The sequence below is a fragment of the Mustela nivalis genome (genome assembly GCF_964662115.1).
Source record: "Mustela nivalis genome assembly, chromosome: 20".
Taxonomy (NCBI): domain Eukaryota; kingdom Metazoa; phylum Chordata; class Mammalia; order Carnivora; family Mustelidae; genus Mustela; species Mustela nivalis.
Genome location: NC_139039.1, coordinates 6,640,026 through 6,657,817, shown reverse-complemented (window position 1 = coordinate 6,657,817; position 17,792 = coordinate 6,640,026). Strand labels below are relative to the sequence as shown.

General features: G+C 34.1%; 1 protein-coding gene across 5 annotated transcripts in view; it reads right to left on the bottom strand.

Annotated features, from left to right (window-relative positions):
* Positions 1 to 17,792, bottom strand: part of ADAM18 (ADAM metallopeptidase domain 18) — a 202,947-nt gene that overhangs the window by 157,702 nt on the left and 27,453 nt on the right. For 3 of the 5 annotated variants that reach the window (XM_082715332.1, XM_082715335.1, XM_082715334.1), the window contains 4 exons: positions 17,639 to 17,704; positions 1,616 to 1,687; positions 1,253 to 1,419; positions 228 to 309 (listed from right to left, as the gene is read on the bottom strand). In XM_082715332.1, the coding sequence (XP_082571458.1) occupies positions 228 to 309; positions 1,253 to 1,419; positions 1,616 to 1,687; positions 17,639 to 17,704 (387 nt within the window). The remainder of the gene's footprint in view (positions 1 to 227; positions 310 to 1,252; positions 1,420 to 1,615; positions 1,688 to 17,638; positions 17,705 to 17,792) is intronic. The other 2 variants (XM_082715333.1, XM_082715336.1) reach the window with 2 other exon arrangements.

Genomic DNA, 17,792 nt, shown 5'->3' with positions numbered 1-17,792 from the left:
CTACTTTTATTTTATACTATTTAGCTATGTAAAAGAATATAAAATAAAATATAGAAAATAATATATATAATATATATGTAATATATCTAATTATAATTATATAATATATAATAATATAAAATATAAATATATATATAATAATTAAATATAAAATAACAAATATATATTATAAAAATATAAATATAAAATATAAATAAAAATAGTAAAGAAGGATAAAAATTACATACCATAGCAATATCTGCATCATAGCTTTTATTGCATATTGTGCCAGGAAATGTTGTTCCCAAATATGCAGGATGTTTCCTGTAACTACATCATTATAGTATAGCCTTTTTTATTGCCATAATTATTCAGAACAATTTACTAGCTTACTTTTAAATTAAATCTCCTATATATTTAAAATGATTTTTCAAACAAACCAATTTTTGATCTGGATATTATCTAATATATTTACAAAATGGTCAAATCATTAAAAACTATAATTTATTTTTTTAGTTAAATATTTATTTATTTATTTGAGGGTGGAGAGGAGCTGAGGGAGAGGGAGAAGAAGGGAATCTCAAGCAGAGTCATCTCTGAGTGCATTGTGGGGCCTCCGTATCAGAGCCCTGAGATCATGACAAGAGCTGAATCCTAAGTTGGACACGTAACCAACTGAGCCACCCAGGCACTCCTAAAATTCATTTTAAATCCAATTTTCTCTCCTCACCTAATTCCTAGACTTGATAAAATTTTACTATCTTGAATTTTCCTCAGTTTTCTTTGTACTGCATGCATTCTTTTGGTTACTAAAAGTTAAACAAAGGAGTTTTTAACTTGTGTAATAAGAAGTCTTGCCTATCTAAAATGTAAGCATTTTCTTAAATTATTACCAAAAATATCTTCTTTAGTCAAAGAGTAGACAAAAAATTATTAACATAATATAGGTCATAGTAACTGAATAGTGACAATTTTGACATTATTAAGAAGCTAAAGCTTATATGTATTCTATAGTATAGTTAACATCATGAAAGTTTATGAAAGGCAAATCTTACATAAATTATATTCTAAAATATATTTTTATATAATTTCTTTATGTTGTTTTTATTTTTAGCATATTCTCAACTATACTATTGCTCTCATGGCAACAGCTATGTTTATTTAAAATTTTCAGAGGGGCCTACAGAAATTGAAGAACACAATAAATGTATTAAATTATCAAATTATTGAAATTATTTGATATCTCTTTTTTAATGTAGAACATTGTGCTTACATAAGTAAGAATGTTATGTCATGGGGCCGTAGGATAAGATAGTCCTGTTTCCATATGAAAAGTCTTTGTAATAAATCACCAGCATCCCCGTTGGTAGAAATTTTGTTTTTATCTGACCACAATTCCAAGGAGGACAGCATCACAGTCAGTTTGAACTGGGTAAACATCTAAAATAAGATTTATGGCATACTTGTTCAAATAACATTAGTCATTAGTTCAAAATTACATAAAAATAAAGAATAAGTTCAGCTTATTATTCTGGATATTAATAACTGAAGATTTTTAAGTCATTAATTTGTCATGATAGAAATAAGTTTCAGTGATTTTTCATAAAACTATAAATGTAAAAAACTTAAGACTTACAGTGTTGACAAGACCAATAATTTGGATAATTTTCTGTGTTACAGCCATCACTTCTGATCCCATATAATCATACTGAAAAATAATTTTAAGTGATTTAAAAAAAATGTGAGTGAGTGATAGCAATTTTTTATGGTGCGTATATCTTGCTTACACCAGGTAGGTAAACCACGGCATTTGTCAGACAATATAAAGCATATTAATATGAAGATAATAATATTTATAATAAAAGAAACAATGAAAATCATAGGTTTCTGAAATAGGTTCTCAATTGTTGATCCTTTAAAGACACTCTCAAGCAGAAACAATTGAAATCAAAAAGTCCTAAAATAACTTCTTCATAGATTCCTCCTTAGTATAATGGGATTTTTTTTTTCAGCCAGAAACAGAGAAAATAGCAGTCATTTTTTATGACACAGAGGGAATCACAAAACCTCTTGTCACATAGTTGGTTAAAAAAAAAAATCAAATAAATAAATAAATATTTAAAAGTCAAAATGCTTAAATATTTCTACAGAACAAAACCCAGAAATCCCAATTATAAAATATTAAAAATTATGTGGCATAAGAATTTAAAAGTTTTGATAAATAAGATGAAATTATGTAAAAGCAAGGAGAAAAAAAAGTCCTTTGAAACTAGCAAATTCTTGAGAAGACTTAAGATCTTTTTTCTTAAGATTTTATTTATTTGTCAGAGAGAGTGAAAGAGAGAGAATACAAGCAAGGGGAGCTGCAGGCTGAAGGAGAAGCATGCTCCCCATTGAGCAAGGAGCCCTGCATTGGGATCATGGATCCCAATGATCCTGGAATCATGACCTGAGCCAAAGGCAGATACTTAACCAACTGAGCCACCCAGGTGAGAGGACATAAATTCTTATTTGGGAACTTAATTAACACATGTTCTATTTCACAAGTTAAAAATTCTCAATATATAGGTAAGACATAACAATGCTTAAACAGTAGGAAAAAATACACATCACCAAAATATGGAAAACAAAATGGACATGATTAAAAGGAAAATTTAAGAAACCCACAATCCTAGTTCCAGATATTAAGATAATTCTTTTAACAACTGATACAATGAGAGGAAATGTAATAAATATAGAAGATCTGAACAATGCAGTTAAAATATTTGACTCATTAATATACAAAGAGTACTGCATCTAACAAGGGCAGAATGTAATAAATCCTTTCCAAATGCATGTGGACCATTTACAAAATTGACCATATACTGGGCCACAAGGGAAGTCACAATAGATTTCCAAAATTTTACATCATTCAGATTATGCTCTTTTACCAATATGGAAAAAAAAACCGTAGATATGAGCAACTAAAATATAACTTGAAAATCCCCAAATATTTTTAATCTAACCAGTACAATTCTAAATTACCCAAGGGTCACATACACAGACACAGACACAGACATACACACACACAAATTAGAAAATGATTTAGAAAAACTGAAATGATGATACAAATCAGACTTATCAAAGCTTGAGTTGCTAAAAACAAACAAAAGCCCTTGTACTAGACAGTTACTCATTGACTAGAAATATATTTTAACAGTGTATATACTATAAAATTTTAAAAATGCATAAAATCAGTGATCTTCAAATGAAAGAAACTAAAAGGGATGAAATAACAAAGAAAAGATGAGAAAGCAATAAATTGTTAGATCTTCCTGGTGGATAGACCCTTTAGGAATGAGGTAGTGGACAGACTTTATGTCTGACTACAGTCTTTAGTTTAAAATCTAATTTATCTGATATGAGAATCACTACTCCAGCTTTCTTTTGAGGCCTATTGGCATGAAAGATGCTCCTATATCCCTTCACTTTCAGTCTGGATGTATCCTTAAGTTCAAAATGGGTCTCTTGTAGACAACATATGGACAGGTCCTGTCATTTTATCCAATCTGCAACCCTGTGCCATTTTATGGGAGTATTTAGGCCATTCACGTTGAGAGTGATTATTGAAAAATACGTTTTTATTGACATCATGTTGACTGTGAAGTTTTTGTTTCTATAGATGGTCTCTGTAAATTTCTGTCCAATGATACTCTTTTTTTTTCTCTTTCTTATAGAACCCCCCTTAATATTTCTTGTAGTGCTGGCTTGGTGGCTGTATACTCTTTTAAACCTTGCCATTCTTGGAAGCTCTTTATCTCTGTATCCATTTTGAATGTCAGCCTTGCTGGATAAAGTATTCTTGACTGCATGTTCTTCTCATTTAGTGCCCTGAACATGTCTTGCCAGCCCTTTCTGGCTTTCCATGTTTCTGTGGGCAGGTCTGACATTATTCTGATGGACCTTCCTCTGTATGTAAGGAATCTCTTCCTCAGAGTTGCTCTCAAAAGTTCTTGTCTAAAATTATGATTTGACAGTCTTAAATCAAGTGCCTTGAAGTCTTTCTAGATTCATTCATCATGGGGGTGTTCTTTCTACCTCTAGGACACGAATGCTTGTTCTGTTCCCCAGATTGGGAAAACTTTCATGGAGAATTTGTTCAACTATATCCTCTAGTCTTCTTTCTTTCTCCTCACCTTCAGGGATCCAAGTAATTCTGATATTGGAACATTTCATGTCATCATTTAATTTCCATGATTCTGTTTTCATGGCTTCTAAGCTGTTTGTTCCAGGCCTCCTCCTGATCCTTTTCCTCTATCAGTTTGTAAATATTTATGCCCCCAATATAAGAGCAACCAACTACATAAGACAACTGTTAACCAAGAAAAAGAGTCATATCAATATGAATACATTACTTTTAGGGGATTTTAACACACCACTCTCAGTAATAGATCATCCAAGCATGAAATCAATAAAGAAACAAGAGCACTGAATGACACATTGGACCAGATGGGCCTCATAGATATATACAGAACATTCCACCCTAAAACAACAGAATACTCATTTTTCTCAAGCACACATGGAACTTTCTCCAGAATAGGCCACATACTAGGTCACAAAAAGGACTCAACTGATACCAAAAGATTGATATTATTCCCTGATTATTCTTAGACTGCAATGCTTTGAAACTGGAACTCAATCACAAGACAAAGTTTGGACGGAACACAAACACTTGGAAGCTAAAGACTGTCCTACTCAAGAATGTTTGGGTCAATCAGGAAATCAAGGAAGAACTTAAAAAATTCATAAAAACCAATGAGAATGAAAACACATCAGCCCCAAACCTATGGGATACAGCAAAGGCAGTACTAAGGGGGAAATATATAGCCATTCAAGCCTCTCTCAAAAAAATGGAAAAATTATGAATACAGCAGCTCTCTATAGACCTCAAAGAACTGGAGAAACAACAAACTAAGCCAACCCCCACACAAGAATCTAATAAAGATTAGAGCAGAGATGAATGAGATAGAAACTAGGGATACAGTAGAACATATCAACGAAATGAGAAGCTGTTTTTTTTTTTTTTGAAGAATCAATAAGTTTGAAAAACCACTGACCAAACTAATCCAAAAAAAGGAGAGAAGACCCAAATTAACAAAATTATGAATGAAAAGGGAGAGATCACAGAACCAAGGAAATAGAAACAATCATCAGAAATTATTATCAACAGTTATATGCCAATAAGTTAAGCAACCTAGATAAAAGAGGTGCATTCCTGAAAACCTACAAACTTCCAAAACTGAGTCAGGAAGAAATTGACAACCTGAATAGACCAATATCTAGTAACAAGATTGAAGCAGTGATCAAAAACCTCCCAAAATACAAGAGCTCAGGACCTGATGGATTCCCTGGGGAAATCTACCAAACATTAAAAGAAGAAATAATACCTATTCTCCTGAAGCTATTTCAAAACATTGAAACAGAAGGAAAACTTTCATACTCTTTCTATGAAGTCAGCATTACCCTGATCCCCAAACCAGGCAAAGACCCCACCAAAAAGGAGAATGTTAGACAAATATCCCTGATGAATATGTATGCCAAGATTCTCAACAAGACCCTAGTTAATAAGATCCAACTGTACATTAAAAAGATTATACACCCTGACCAGGTGGGATTTATCTATAGGATGCAAGGGTGGTTCAACATTTGCAAATCAATCAATTTGTGATAGAACAATTTGTGATAGAACAAATCAATAAGAGAAGAGAGAAGAACCAGATGGTCTTCTCAATTGATGCAGAAAAAGCACCTGACAAAATCCAGCATCTGTTCCTGATTAAAATGCTTCAAAGTATAGGGGTAGAGGGAACATTCCTCAACTTCATAAAATCTATCTATGAAAAAACGACATTGAATATCATCCTCAATGGGAAAAAGTTGACAGCCTTCCTTCTGAGATCAGGAACACAAGGATGCCCACTCTCACCACTGTTGTTCAACATAGTATTAGAAGTCCTAGCAACAGCAATTAGACAACAAAGAGAACTAAAGTGTATTCAGATTGGCAAAGAAGAAGTCAAACTCTCTCTCTTTACAGATGACATGATACTTAATATGGAAAGCCCAAAAGACTCCACCCCCAAACTACTAGAATTCATTCAGTAATTCAGTAATGTGGCAGGGTACAAAATCAATGTACAGAAGTCAGTTGCTTTTTTACACATGAAGATTGAAAATACAGAAAGGTAAATGAGAGAATCGATTCCATTTACTATAGCACCAAGAACCATAACATCTGGGAACAACCTAACCAAAAAGGTAAAGGATCTGTACTCAAGTAACTATGGAACATTCATTAAAGAAATTGAATAAGACATAAAAAGACAGAAAAGCATTCCATGCTCATGGGTCAGAAGAATAAACACTTAAAATGTCTATACTGCCCAGAAGCAATCTACACTTTCAATGCCATCCTGATCAAAATTCCACCAGCATTTTTCAAAGTGCTGGAACAATCCTAAAATTTGCATGGAACCAGGAAAGACCCTGAATTGTTAAGGAAGTGTTGAAAAAGAAAAAGCTGGGAGCATCACATTGCTGGATTTCAAGCTTCACTACAAAGCTGTGATCACCAAGACAGCATGGTACTGGCACAAAACAGACACATAGACCAGTGGAATAGAGTTGAGAGCCCAGATATGGACCCACAACTCTATGGTCAACTAATGTTTGACAAAGCAGGAAAACATATCCATTGGGGAAAAAAAGATAGTCTCTTCAATAAATGGTACTGGGGAAATTGGATAGCTATGAATAGAAGAATAAAATTTAACCATTCTCTTACACAAATATAAACTCAAAATGGATAAAAGACCTCAACATGAGGCATGAATCCATCAGAGTCCTAGAGAATATAGGCAGTAACTTCTTTGACATTAGCTACAGTAACTTCTTTCAAGATATGTTTCCAAAGGCAAAGGAAACAAAAGCAAAAATGAACTTTTGGGACTTTGTCAAGATCAAAAGCTTCTGCACAGCAAAGGAAACAGTCAACAAAACAAAGAGGCAACCCAGAGAATGGGAGAAAATATTCACAAGTCAAACTACAGACAAAGGGCTGATATCCAAGATCTATAAAGAATTCCTCAAACTCAAAGCACAGAACAGATAATCATGTCAAAAAAATGGGCAGAAGACATGAACAGACACTTCTCCAATGAAGACATACAAATGGCTAACACATGGAAATATGTTCATCATCATTAGCCATCAGGGAGATTCAAATAAAAACCACATTGAGATACCACCTTACATCAGTTAGAATGGCCAAAATTAACAAGACAGTAAACAGCATGTTGGAGAAGATGTGGATGAAGGAGAATCCTCTTACACTGTTGTGGGGGGGGGGTGCAAGTTGGTGCAGCCACTTTGGAAAACAGTGTGGAGATTCTTTAAGAAATTAAAAATAGAGGGACGCCTGGGTGGCTCAGTTGGTTGGACAACTGCCTTCGGCTCAGGTCATGATCCTAGATTCCTGGGATCGAGTCCCTCATCAGGCTCCCAGCTCCATGGGGAGTCTGCTTCTCTCTCTGACCTTCTCCTCGCTCATGCTCTCTCTCACTGTCTCTCTCTCAAATAAATAAATAAAATATTAAAAAAAAATAAAAAGAAATTAAAAATAGAGCTTCCCTATGACCCTGAAATTGCACTACTGGGTATTTACCACCAAAGATACAGATATAGCTAAAAGAAGGGCCATCTCTACCCTAATGTTCATAGTAGCAATGGTCACAGTCACCAAACTGTGGAAAGAGCCAAGATGCCCTTCAATAGACAAATGAATAAAGAAGATATGGTCCATGTATACAATGGAGTATTATGCTTCCAGCAGAAAGGTTGAATATCCAACTTTTGTATCAACATGGATGGGACTGGAAAAGATTTTGCTGAGTGAAATAAGTCAAGCAGAGAGAGTCAATTCTCATAATGGTTGCACTTACTTGTGGAGCATAATGAATAACACAGAAGACATTTGGAGATGGAGAGAATTGAGTTGGGGGAAATCGGAGGGAGAGACAGCCATGAGAGACTGTGGACTCTGAGAAACAAAAAGGGTTTTGGAAGGAGGGGTTGGAGGTGGGGTGAGCCTGGTGGTGGGTATTATGGAGGGCACATATTACATGGAGCACTAGGTATGGCACATAAACAATGAATTTTGGATCACTGAAAAAAAAAATTTAAAAAAGGAAGCAATAAATTAGGAAATAAACATAAAAATAAAGTAATAAAAATAAAGATTCTTTGAAAAGATGAGTATAATTGATACCCTTATAAGTACTATCAAGAAAATTGAGAGATGATATAAATTACCAATATCAAGCATAAATGAGGCCAAAATACATATCCTACAAGATAATGAAAGGCTAATAATTGACTATTAAAACATTTTTGCCAATATATTTTTATGTTATGTTAGTCATTAGTTTTTGATGTAGTGTTCCATGATTCATTGTTTGCATTTAACACGCAGTGTTCCATGCAAGACAGTATGCCAATATTTTTAAATTTTTTTTTATCTCTGTAAGTTTCAAGTTTTGGTTTAAATTCTAGTTGGTTAACATACTCTGTAATATTTGTTTCAAGAGTAGAATTTAGTGATTCATCAATTATATATAGCAGTCAGTGCTCATCACAGTTAAGTTTCCTTCTTAATACCTAACCCCAATATAGCCCATCCTCCCACCCATCAACATTGAGTTTGTTCTCTAAAGTTAATAGTCTCTTACAGTTTGCCACCAATGGTGTGAGAGTTTTGTCTTTTCTCCACTTCCTCACCAATACCTGTTGCTTCCTGTGTTGTTAATTTTAGGCATTCTGACAGGTGTAAGGTGATATCATGATTTTGATTTCTATTTCTCTGGTGATGAGTGATATTTAGCATCTTTTTATCTGTTTGTTAGCCATCTGCAGATCTTCTTTGGGAAGATGTCTATTCATGTCTCCTGACCATTTCTTAACAGGATTATTTGTTTTTTGGTTGTTGAGTTTGATATATTTTTACATATTTTGGATACTAACTTTTTATCAGATATGTTACTTGAAAATATCTTCCATTCCATAGGTTGCCTTTAAGGTTTTTTTAATGTTTCTTTTACTACACAGAAGGTTTTTTTTATCTTGGTGAAGTCCAAATGGTTAATTTTTGCTTTTGTTTCCCTTGCCTCCCTCCAGAGATGTATCCAGTAAAAAGTTGCTACAGCCAATGTCAAATAGGTTGTTGCCTGTGTGCCCCTCTATGATTTTGATGGTTTCCTGTCTCACATTTGGGTCTTTCACAAATTCTGAATTTAATTTTATGGATGGTATAGAAAGTGGTCCAGTCTCATTCTTTTGAGTTTTGCTATCCAGTTTGCCCAACATGATTTGTTGAAGAGACCATCTTTTTTTTGATAGGATATTCTTTACTGATTTGTTTATGATTAGTTCACTATAGCATTGAGGATACATTACTGGGTTTTCTATTCTGTTCCATTCATCTATGTGTCTGTTTCTGTGGCAGTACCATACTGTCTTGATGACTAGAGCTTTGTTATTATACTTTGAAATGAGGAATTGTGATGCCTACAGCTCTGCTTTTCTTTTTGAAGTTTGCTTTGTCTATTCAGGGTCTTTTGTGGTTCCACCCATATTTTAGGATTATTTGATCTGGTGGTGTTGGGATGCTGATTGTAATAAATGTATACATAGCTTTGGGTAGTATAGAAGTTTTAACAATATTTGTTTTTCCAATCCATGAGCATGGAGTGTTTTCCCATTCCTCTTCACTATCTTTCATAAGTGTTCTATAGTTTTCAGAACACAGATCTTTTCTCTGTAAATAAATAGTTCTCTGTTTTTACAGAGATAACTGTTCTAGAACAGTTATCTCTGTAAATAAAGTTACATTTATTCAAAGCTATTTTATGATTTTTGGTGCTATTGTAAATGGAATTGATTCCGTGATTTCTCTTTCTGTAGCTTCATTATTAGTGTACAGAAATGCAACATATTTCTTGTGTTAATTTTGTAGTCTGTAACTTTACTGAATTTGTGTATCAGTTCCAGCAAATTTTTGGTGGAGTCCTCTCTTTTGGTAGATTCTTTTGGTGGAGTCTACAGAGTATCATGTCATCTACAAAGAGTGGAAATGTGAATTCTTCCTTGATGATTTGGATAGATTTTTTTTTGCAGTTTTTTTTTTAATTTTTTATTTTTTATAAACATATATTTTTATCCCCAGGGGTACTGGTCTGTGAATCGCCAGGTTTACACACTTCACAGCACTCACCAAAGCACAAACCCTCCCTAATGTCCATAAGCCCACCCCCTTCTCCCAACCCCCCTCCCCCCAGCAGCCCTCAGTTTGTTTTGTGAGATTAAGAGTCACTTATGGTGTGTCTCCCTCCCAATCCCATCTTGTTTCATTTATTCTTCTCCTACCCACTTAAGCCCCCATGTTGCATCACCACTTCCTCATATCAGGGAGATCATATGATAGTTGTCTTTCTCTGCTTGACTTATTTCGCTAAGCATGATACGCTCTAGTTCCATCCATGTTGTCGCAAATGGCAAGATTTCATTTCTTTTGATGGCTGCATAGTATTCCATTGTGTATATATACCACATCTTCTTGATCCATTCATCTGTTGATGGACATCTAGGTTCTTTCCATAGTTTGGCTATTGTGGACATTGCTGCTATAAACATTCAGGTGCATGTGCCCCTTTGGATCACTACGTTTGTATCTTTAGGGTAAATACCCAATAGTGCAATTGCTGGGTCATAGGGCAGTTATATTTTCAACATTTTAAGGAACCTCCATGCTGTTTTCCAGAGTGGTTGCACCAGCTTGCATTCCCACCAACAGTGTAGGAGGGTTCCCCTTTCTCCGCATCCTCGCCAGCATCTGTCATTTCCTGACTTGTTGATTTTAGCCATTCTGACTGGTGTGAGGTGATATCTCATTGTGGTTTTGATTTGTATTTCCCTGATGCCGAGTGATATGGAGCACTTTTTCATGTGTCTGTTGGCCATCTGGGTGTCTTCTTTGCAGAAATGTCTGTTCATGTCCACTGCCCATTTCTTGATTGGATTATTTGTTCTTTGGGTGTTGAGTTTGCTAAGTTCTTTATAGATTCTGGACACTAGTCCTTTATCTGATATGTCGTTTGCAAATATCTTCTCCCATTCTGTCAGTTGTCTTTTGATTTTGTTAACTGTTTCCTTTGCTGTGCAAAAGCTTTTGATCTTGATGAAATCCCAACAGTTCATTTTTGCCCTTGCTTCCCTTGCCTTTGGCGATGTTCCTAGGAAGATTTTGCTGTGGCTGAGGTCAAAGAGGTTGCTGTCTGTGTTCTCCTCAAGGATTTTAATGGATTCCTTTCGCACATTGAGGTCCTTCATCCATTTTGAGTCTATTTTTGTGTGTGGTGTAAGGAAATGGTCCAATTTCATTTTTCTGCATGTGGCTGTCCAATTTTCCCAACACCATTTATTGAAGGGGCTGTCTTTTTTCCATTGGACATTCTTCCCTGCTTTGTCGAAGATTAGTTGACCATAGAGTTGAGGGGCTATTTCTGGGCTCTCTATTCTGTTCCATTGATCTATGTGTCTTTTTTTGTGCCAGTACCATGCTGTCTTGATGATGACAGCTTTGTCATAGAGCTTGATGTCCGGAATTGTGATGCCACCAACTTTGGCTTATTAGCTAGTATCTTGAGGAGAATTTTGGCATCTATGTTCATCAGGGATATTGGTCTGTAATTCTTTTTGTTGCAGGTCTTTGTCTGATTTGGGGATCAAGGAAATGCTGGTATCATAGGGTGAATTTGGAAGTTTTCCTTCCATCCACTTTTGAAAAAGTTTCTGAAGAATAGGTATTATTGTTTCTTTAAATGTTTGGCAGAATTCTGCTGGGAGGCCATCTGGCCCTGAACCCTGTTGGGAGATTTTTTTTTTTATAAACAGTTTTATTTATTTATTTGACAGAGAGAGACGGAGAGATCACAAGTGGGCAGAGAGAGAGGGGAAGCAGGCTCCCCGCCGAGAGCCCAATGCGGGCCTTGATCCCAGGACCCTGAGATCATGACCTGAGTGGAAGGCAGTTTAACCACTGAGCCACCCAGGCGCCCCCTGTTGGGAGATTTTTGATTACTGTTTCAATTTTTTTGCTGGTTATGCAACTGTTCAAATTTTCTTTTCATCCTTTTTCAATTTTGGTAATTTATATATTTATAATAACTAACCTATTTCTTTCCAATTATGCAATTTTTGGAAGATTTTTCACAATATTCTCTTATGATTGTATTTCTTTGTTGTGGGTTGTGATCTCTTCTCTTTTATTCATGATTTTATTTATTTGGGTCCTTCCTTTCTATTTTCTTTTTTATAAATCTGATTAGAGGTTTATCAATTTTATTAATTATTTCAAGAACCAGCTCCTAGATTACTGATCCATTCTGGACTTTTGTTTGTTTGTTTGTTTACATATCATTGATATCTGCTCTAATCTTTATTATTACCCTCCTTCAGCTGACTTTGGATTTATTTGTTATTCTTTTCATTTTCCTTTAGGTGTAGGTTCGATGATATATTTGAGACTGTTCCTTTTTTTAAGGAAAGCCTGTATTGCTACATTTCTCCCTCTTTTGACTGCTTTTGCTGTATCCTAAAAGTTTCAGACTGTTGTGTTTTCATTTCCATTTGCTTCCATGTATTTCTTCTTTATTGTATTGTATTGTATTGTATTGTATTTCTTCATTTCTTCTTTAATTTCCTGGTTAACCCACTCATTCTTCAGTAGGATGTTCTTTAACCTCCATCTATTTGTAGTCTATTTGTAGTCTTCCCCAATTTTTTCTTGTAGTTGACTAGTAGTTTTATAGCACTATGGTCTGAAAATATGCATTGTATGATCTCGATGTTTTGTACCACTTGAAACCTGATTTGTGACCCAGTATATGGTCTATTTTAGAGAATGTTCCATGTGCCCTGAAGAAGAATGTGTACTCTGCTGTTTGAGGATGAATTGTTCTGAAGATATCTGCTAAGTCCACCTGGTTCAGTGTGGTCATTCAAAGCCATTGTTTCCTTTTTGATTTTCTGTTTAAATATTGAGGTATGTTCAGCAAGGTAACTGGATAGTATTCTCCAATACAAGAAAGGTATCAGGAAAGACAAGAAAGATTTCAAGGTATAGGAAACACGCAGAAAGACCATAATACCGTAACATATCAGAAGAGAATAAAGACATTACAACTCAATGGAGTGTAGGATCCTAGATTGGAGGATGGGCAAGAAAAACAACATTTATGGGGTAACTATCAACATTCAAACAAAATCTATATATACTAGTAAGTAGTTTTGTAGGAATGTTAGTTTTTATATTTGATGATTTCATTAAAAAACTTAAGAACAATAAGAAATCACTGATAGCAATGGTGAGCAATAGAAATGGTGATATCACTACTACATTACCAATTTTTTAAAGATAAAAAGAAAACTTAAATGATAAAAAAAATTCTTTAAAAACCTAACTTACAGAAAGTGAAACAAAATAAAGAAATCTAAACTGCCTTATACACACCAAAGCAATTAAATCAGTACTTAAAAATATTCCCTTAAGAAAGCTGAAGATCTCTTTGGCTTCAGATGTGAACATTTCCAAATACATATGGAAGAGATCAAACTTATAATGTATAAATTCTGAATAAAATATTATAACTCATTTTATGAGGTTTGCATAAGCTTAATATAATGAAATAAAACATTATAAGAAGGATATTACATATTATTATTTCCTAAGCATGAACCCTAAAATCCTAAACAGAATATCAAGTTTTAAAAAATCCATGATTTGTAAAGATGAGTACAATCTGATTAAGGAGTATATAAAATAGCTACTCTATAAGGTGGAGGAGGAGTTAGGAATATACACAATACATTCATATATATTATGTATTAGAGAGCCAAGCTAAGACAATAAAGCAAGAAAAGGAAGTACAAGTAAAGAAGCAAATAAATAAATAAATAAAAATAAAACCCAAAAACTAGAAAAGGAAATCTAAGATCAGAAAAGAGAAATTAAAAGCATCAATGTTCAAATGTAGTGATCATAAGGGGCACACACACCTAAATGTTTATAGCAGCAATGTCCACTAGCTAAACTATGGAAAGAACCTTGATGTCCATCAACAGATGAATGGATAAAGAAGAAGTGGTACATATATATACAATGGAATACTATGCAGCCATCAAAAATGAAACCTTGGGGCACTGCGTGGCTCAGTGGGTTAAAGCCTCTGCCTTCGGCTCAGATCATGATCTCAGGGTCCTGGGATTGAGCCCGTATTGGGCTCTCTGCTCAGCAGGGAGCCTGCTTCCTCCTCTCTCTCTGCCTGCCTCTCTGCCTACTTGTGATCTCTCTGTCTCTGTCAAGTAAATAAATAAAATCTTAAAAAAAAAAATGAAATCTTGCCATTTGCAACCTGGATGGAACTAGAAGATATTATGCTGAGTAAAATAATTCAATCAGAGAAAGACAATTATCATACAATCTCTCTGATATGAGAAATTTGAGAGGCAGGGCAGTGGGTTGTGAGGGGTAGGGAAGGAAAAAATGAAACAAAATGAGATTGGGAGGGAGACAAACCATAAATAACTCTTAATCGCATAAAACAAAACTGAGGGTTGCTGGGTTGGGGGGTATGAATAGGGTGGTTAAGTTATGGAAATTGGGGAGGGTGTGGGCTATGGTGAGTGCTGTGAAATGTGTAAGCCTGATGATTCACAGACTTGTACCCCTGGGACAAATAATATATGTTAATAAAAATAATTTTTAAAAAAGTATTATTGTTCATATAAGAAACTAAAAAAATTCAAAAGAATTAACAATTAAGTATGATCACAGAATATAAGGTGAGTACATACATATCAATGGTATTTCCATAAGCTAGCAAGAAAAATTGAAATGTTAATGTAGAATAATTATTATAGACCATCAAATGCATAACAATAAAAATTAAAAGGGTATTCCAGACAACGAGAGAATACTGGTGAAAGGTATTAACAATAACAAAAAAATGTAAAGATTTGTGTGTATTAGATTGGAATACTCAATACTGTTAAGATGACAATTCTCTCCAAAGAGATATAAGCATTCAATGCAATTCCCAAATCAAAATCTTGGTTGTATTCTGTGTTTGTATGTGTGTGTGTGTGTGTGTAAATTTAGAATAATTCTAAAATATGTTTAAAGGAAAAAGACCCAGAATAGTCAAAACAATGGTGAAGAATAATAAGAGGATTTAAACAAATAGATTAAATGGTAATAAAGCTCTAGTAATCAATACAGTGAAGTATTGATTCAACAATATATAAATTAGCCAATGGGGGGAAAGAAGACAGGGATTTGAGAAATAGGCCACATGTAACCATTGCTTAACTTTTTAAAAATTGCCAACACAATTGGATGAGATAAGACAGGTCTTTCTAGAAATAGTGTTGGGGCAAATGAATATGGAAAAGATAAACTTTAACCCCTACTTCACACCACACATTTTGTCAATTAGAGATGACCATAAAGCTGTATGTGAAAAGGTAAATAAAAATAAATTCCAAAAAAAGGTAAAAATATTTATGTCCTTGGAGTAAGAAAACATTTCTTTTTTTAAAAGATTTTTAAACATTTATTTATTTGACAGACAGATCACAAGTAGGCAGAAAGGCAGGCAGAGAGAGAGAGAGGAGGAAGCAGACTCCCTGCTGAGCAGAGAGCCTGATGAAGGGCTTGATCCCAGGACTCTGGGATCATGACCTGAGCAGAAAGCAGAGGCTTTAACCCGCTGAGCCACCCAGGCACCCCAAGAAAATATTTCTTAAATGGAAAAGATAATGATAAAAATCATATACTGAACTTAAATTCATAAAAATTAAGAAATATGCCCATTAAAAGATACCATTACAAGAGTAAAAAAACAAGCCTCAACCTGGAAGAAGATATCTCCGATATACCACCTGACAAAAGATTCATACTCAAAATATATAAAATCCCACAAAACATTAATAAAAATGTTAAAATGAGGAGTGCCTGGGTCACTCAGCTGGTTAAGTGTCCAGCTATTGGTTTTGGCTCAGGTCATGGGTTGTGGGATAGAGACCCATGTTGGGCTCCACATTCAAAAGGGAATCTATTTCAAGAGCCTCTCTCTCTGCTTCTTCCCCTGCTCATATACGCCCTCTCTTTCTCAAATAAATAAATAAATAAAATGGAAAACACATGTATATTCTCTTAAAGAGAGTATCCAAATAGTCAGGAACAGTATCAAATGTTTTTCAACTCTTTAATCATCAGGTAAATACTAATAAAAACCACAATATTATCTCATTACACATATACCAGAATAGTTAAAATTTAAAGAGAATATTAATAGCATTTTTTGTGGGGATATGGAATACTTGGATCTTTCATACATTGATAACAAATTATTGTATTTTTTGAAAACTCTCAATATCTCCTAAAATAACAGATACTAATACTATGACAAAAGGATTTCACTCCTAGGTAGATATTCAAAAGAAATTATGTATAACAAATAGATATTTTTTAAAAACATACAAATGATCAACAGGTACATGAAAAGGTGCTCAACATCACTATTTATCAAGGTAATGCAAATCAAAACCACAATGAGATAGCACCATACACCTGTTGGAATATCTATTATCCAAAAGTCAAGAGATTGCAAATGTTGGCAAAGATGTGAAGAATAGGAGATCCTTCTACACTGTTGGTGAGAATGTAAATTGGTACAGCCATTATGGAAAGCGGTATGATGGCTCCTTAACAGTTAAAAATAAAACTACCAAAAAATAAAAAATAAAGATAAATAAATAAAATTACAATTTTATCCAGCAATTTCATTTCAGGACATATATACTGAGGAAACAAAATCAGTATCTCAGCGATATCTGCATTCTCATGTTCAATGTAGCATTATTCATAACAGATTAAATATAGAAATTACCTAAATGTCCATCAATAGATGAATGGATAGAAAAATGATTATTGTATGTACACACACACAGGAAGACACACACACAAAATGGAATATTAGTCATAAAAAATAAGAAAAATTTGCAATTCCTATTTGCAAAACCAAAGTTAACTATGTAAGTAACAGATGTGTTAATTATCTGTCTTGGCAATCAATCCACAATGGTTATCAAATCATCACATTTAACACTTTATATTTACACTATTATATTTGTGAATTATTTCTCAATAAAGTTAGAAAGCATTAAGTAAATTGGTATGGTAATTATCTGGCATGCTTTAAAAAGTGATGTGACCAGAGAGATTAGAGCAGATTAAGGGAAACTCAGGGATGCTAGAAAGTGAAGTCAAAGAGAGACTTGAGCTATGTTGAGCTTGGGGGCTGGGAGGATAATGTAAGGCATTCTAGGCTAGTTTGGGTTTTTAGTCGTAACTAACAACTAAAATAAAATATCTTTACTTGGAAATAGTTTAAAAATTACATTATGTTTTTGAAGTTAAGAAAAAAATATTTGAGTTCAAGGAAAGAAAAAGAAGAGAGATAAAAGGAATGAGAGAGGGAAGAAAGGAAGGAAAAGTTTGACTTACCAAAGCTTTTTCCACTATAATGTGCATTTCTAGGTATTGGGGTAATAGTTTTGAAAGAGTTATTTCCTGAAAGGAAAAAAACAGGATTTATCAAATGTTAGTATGTATTGAATTTGTTAAGCACCAAGAGTAACATATATAGAAAGGAAACACA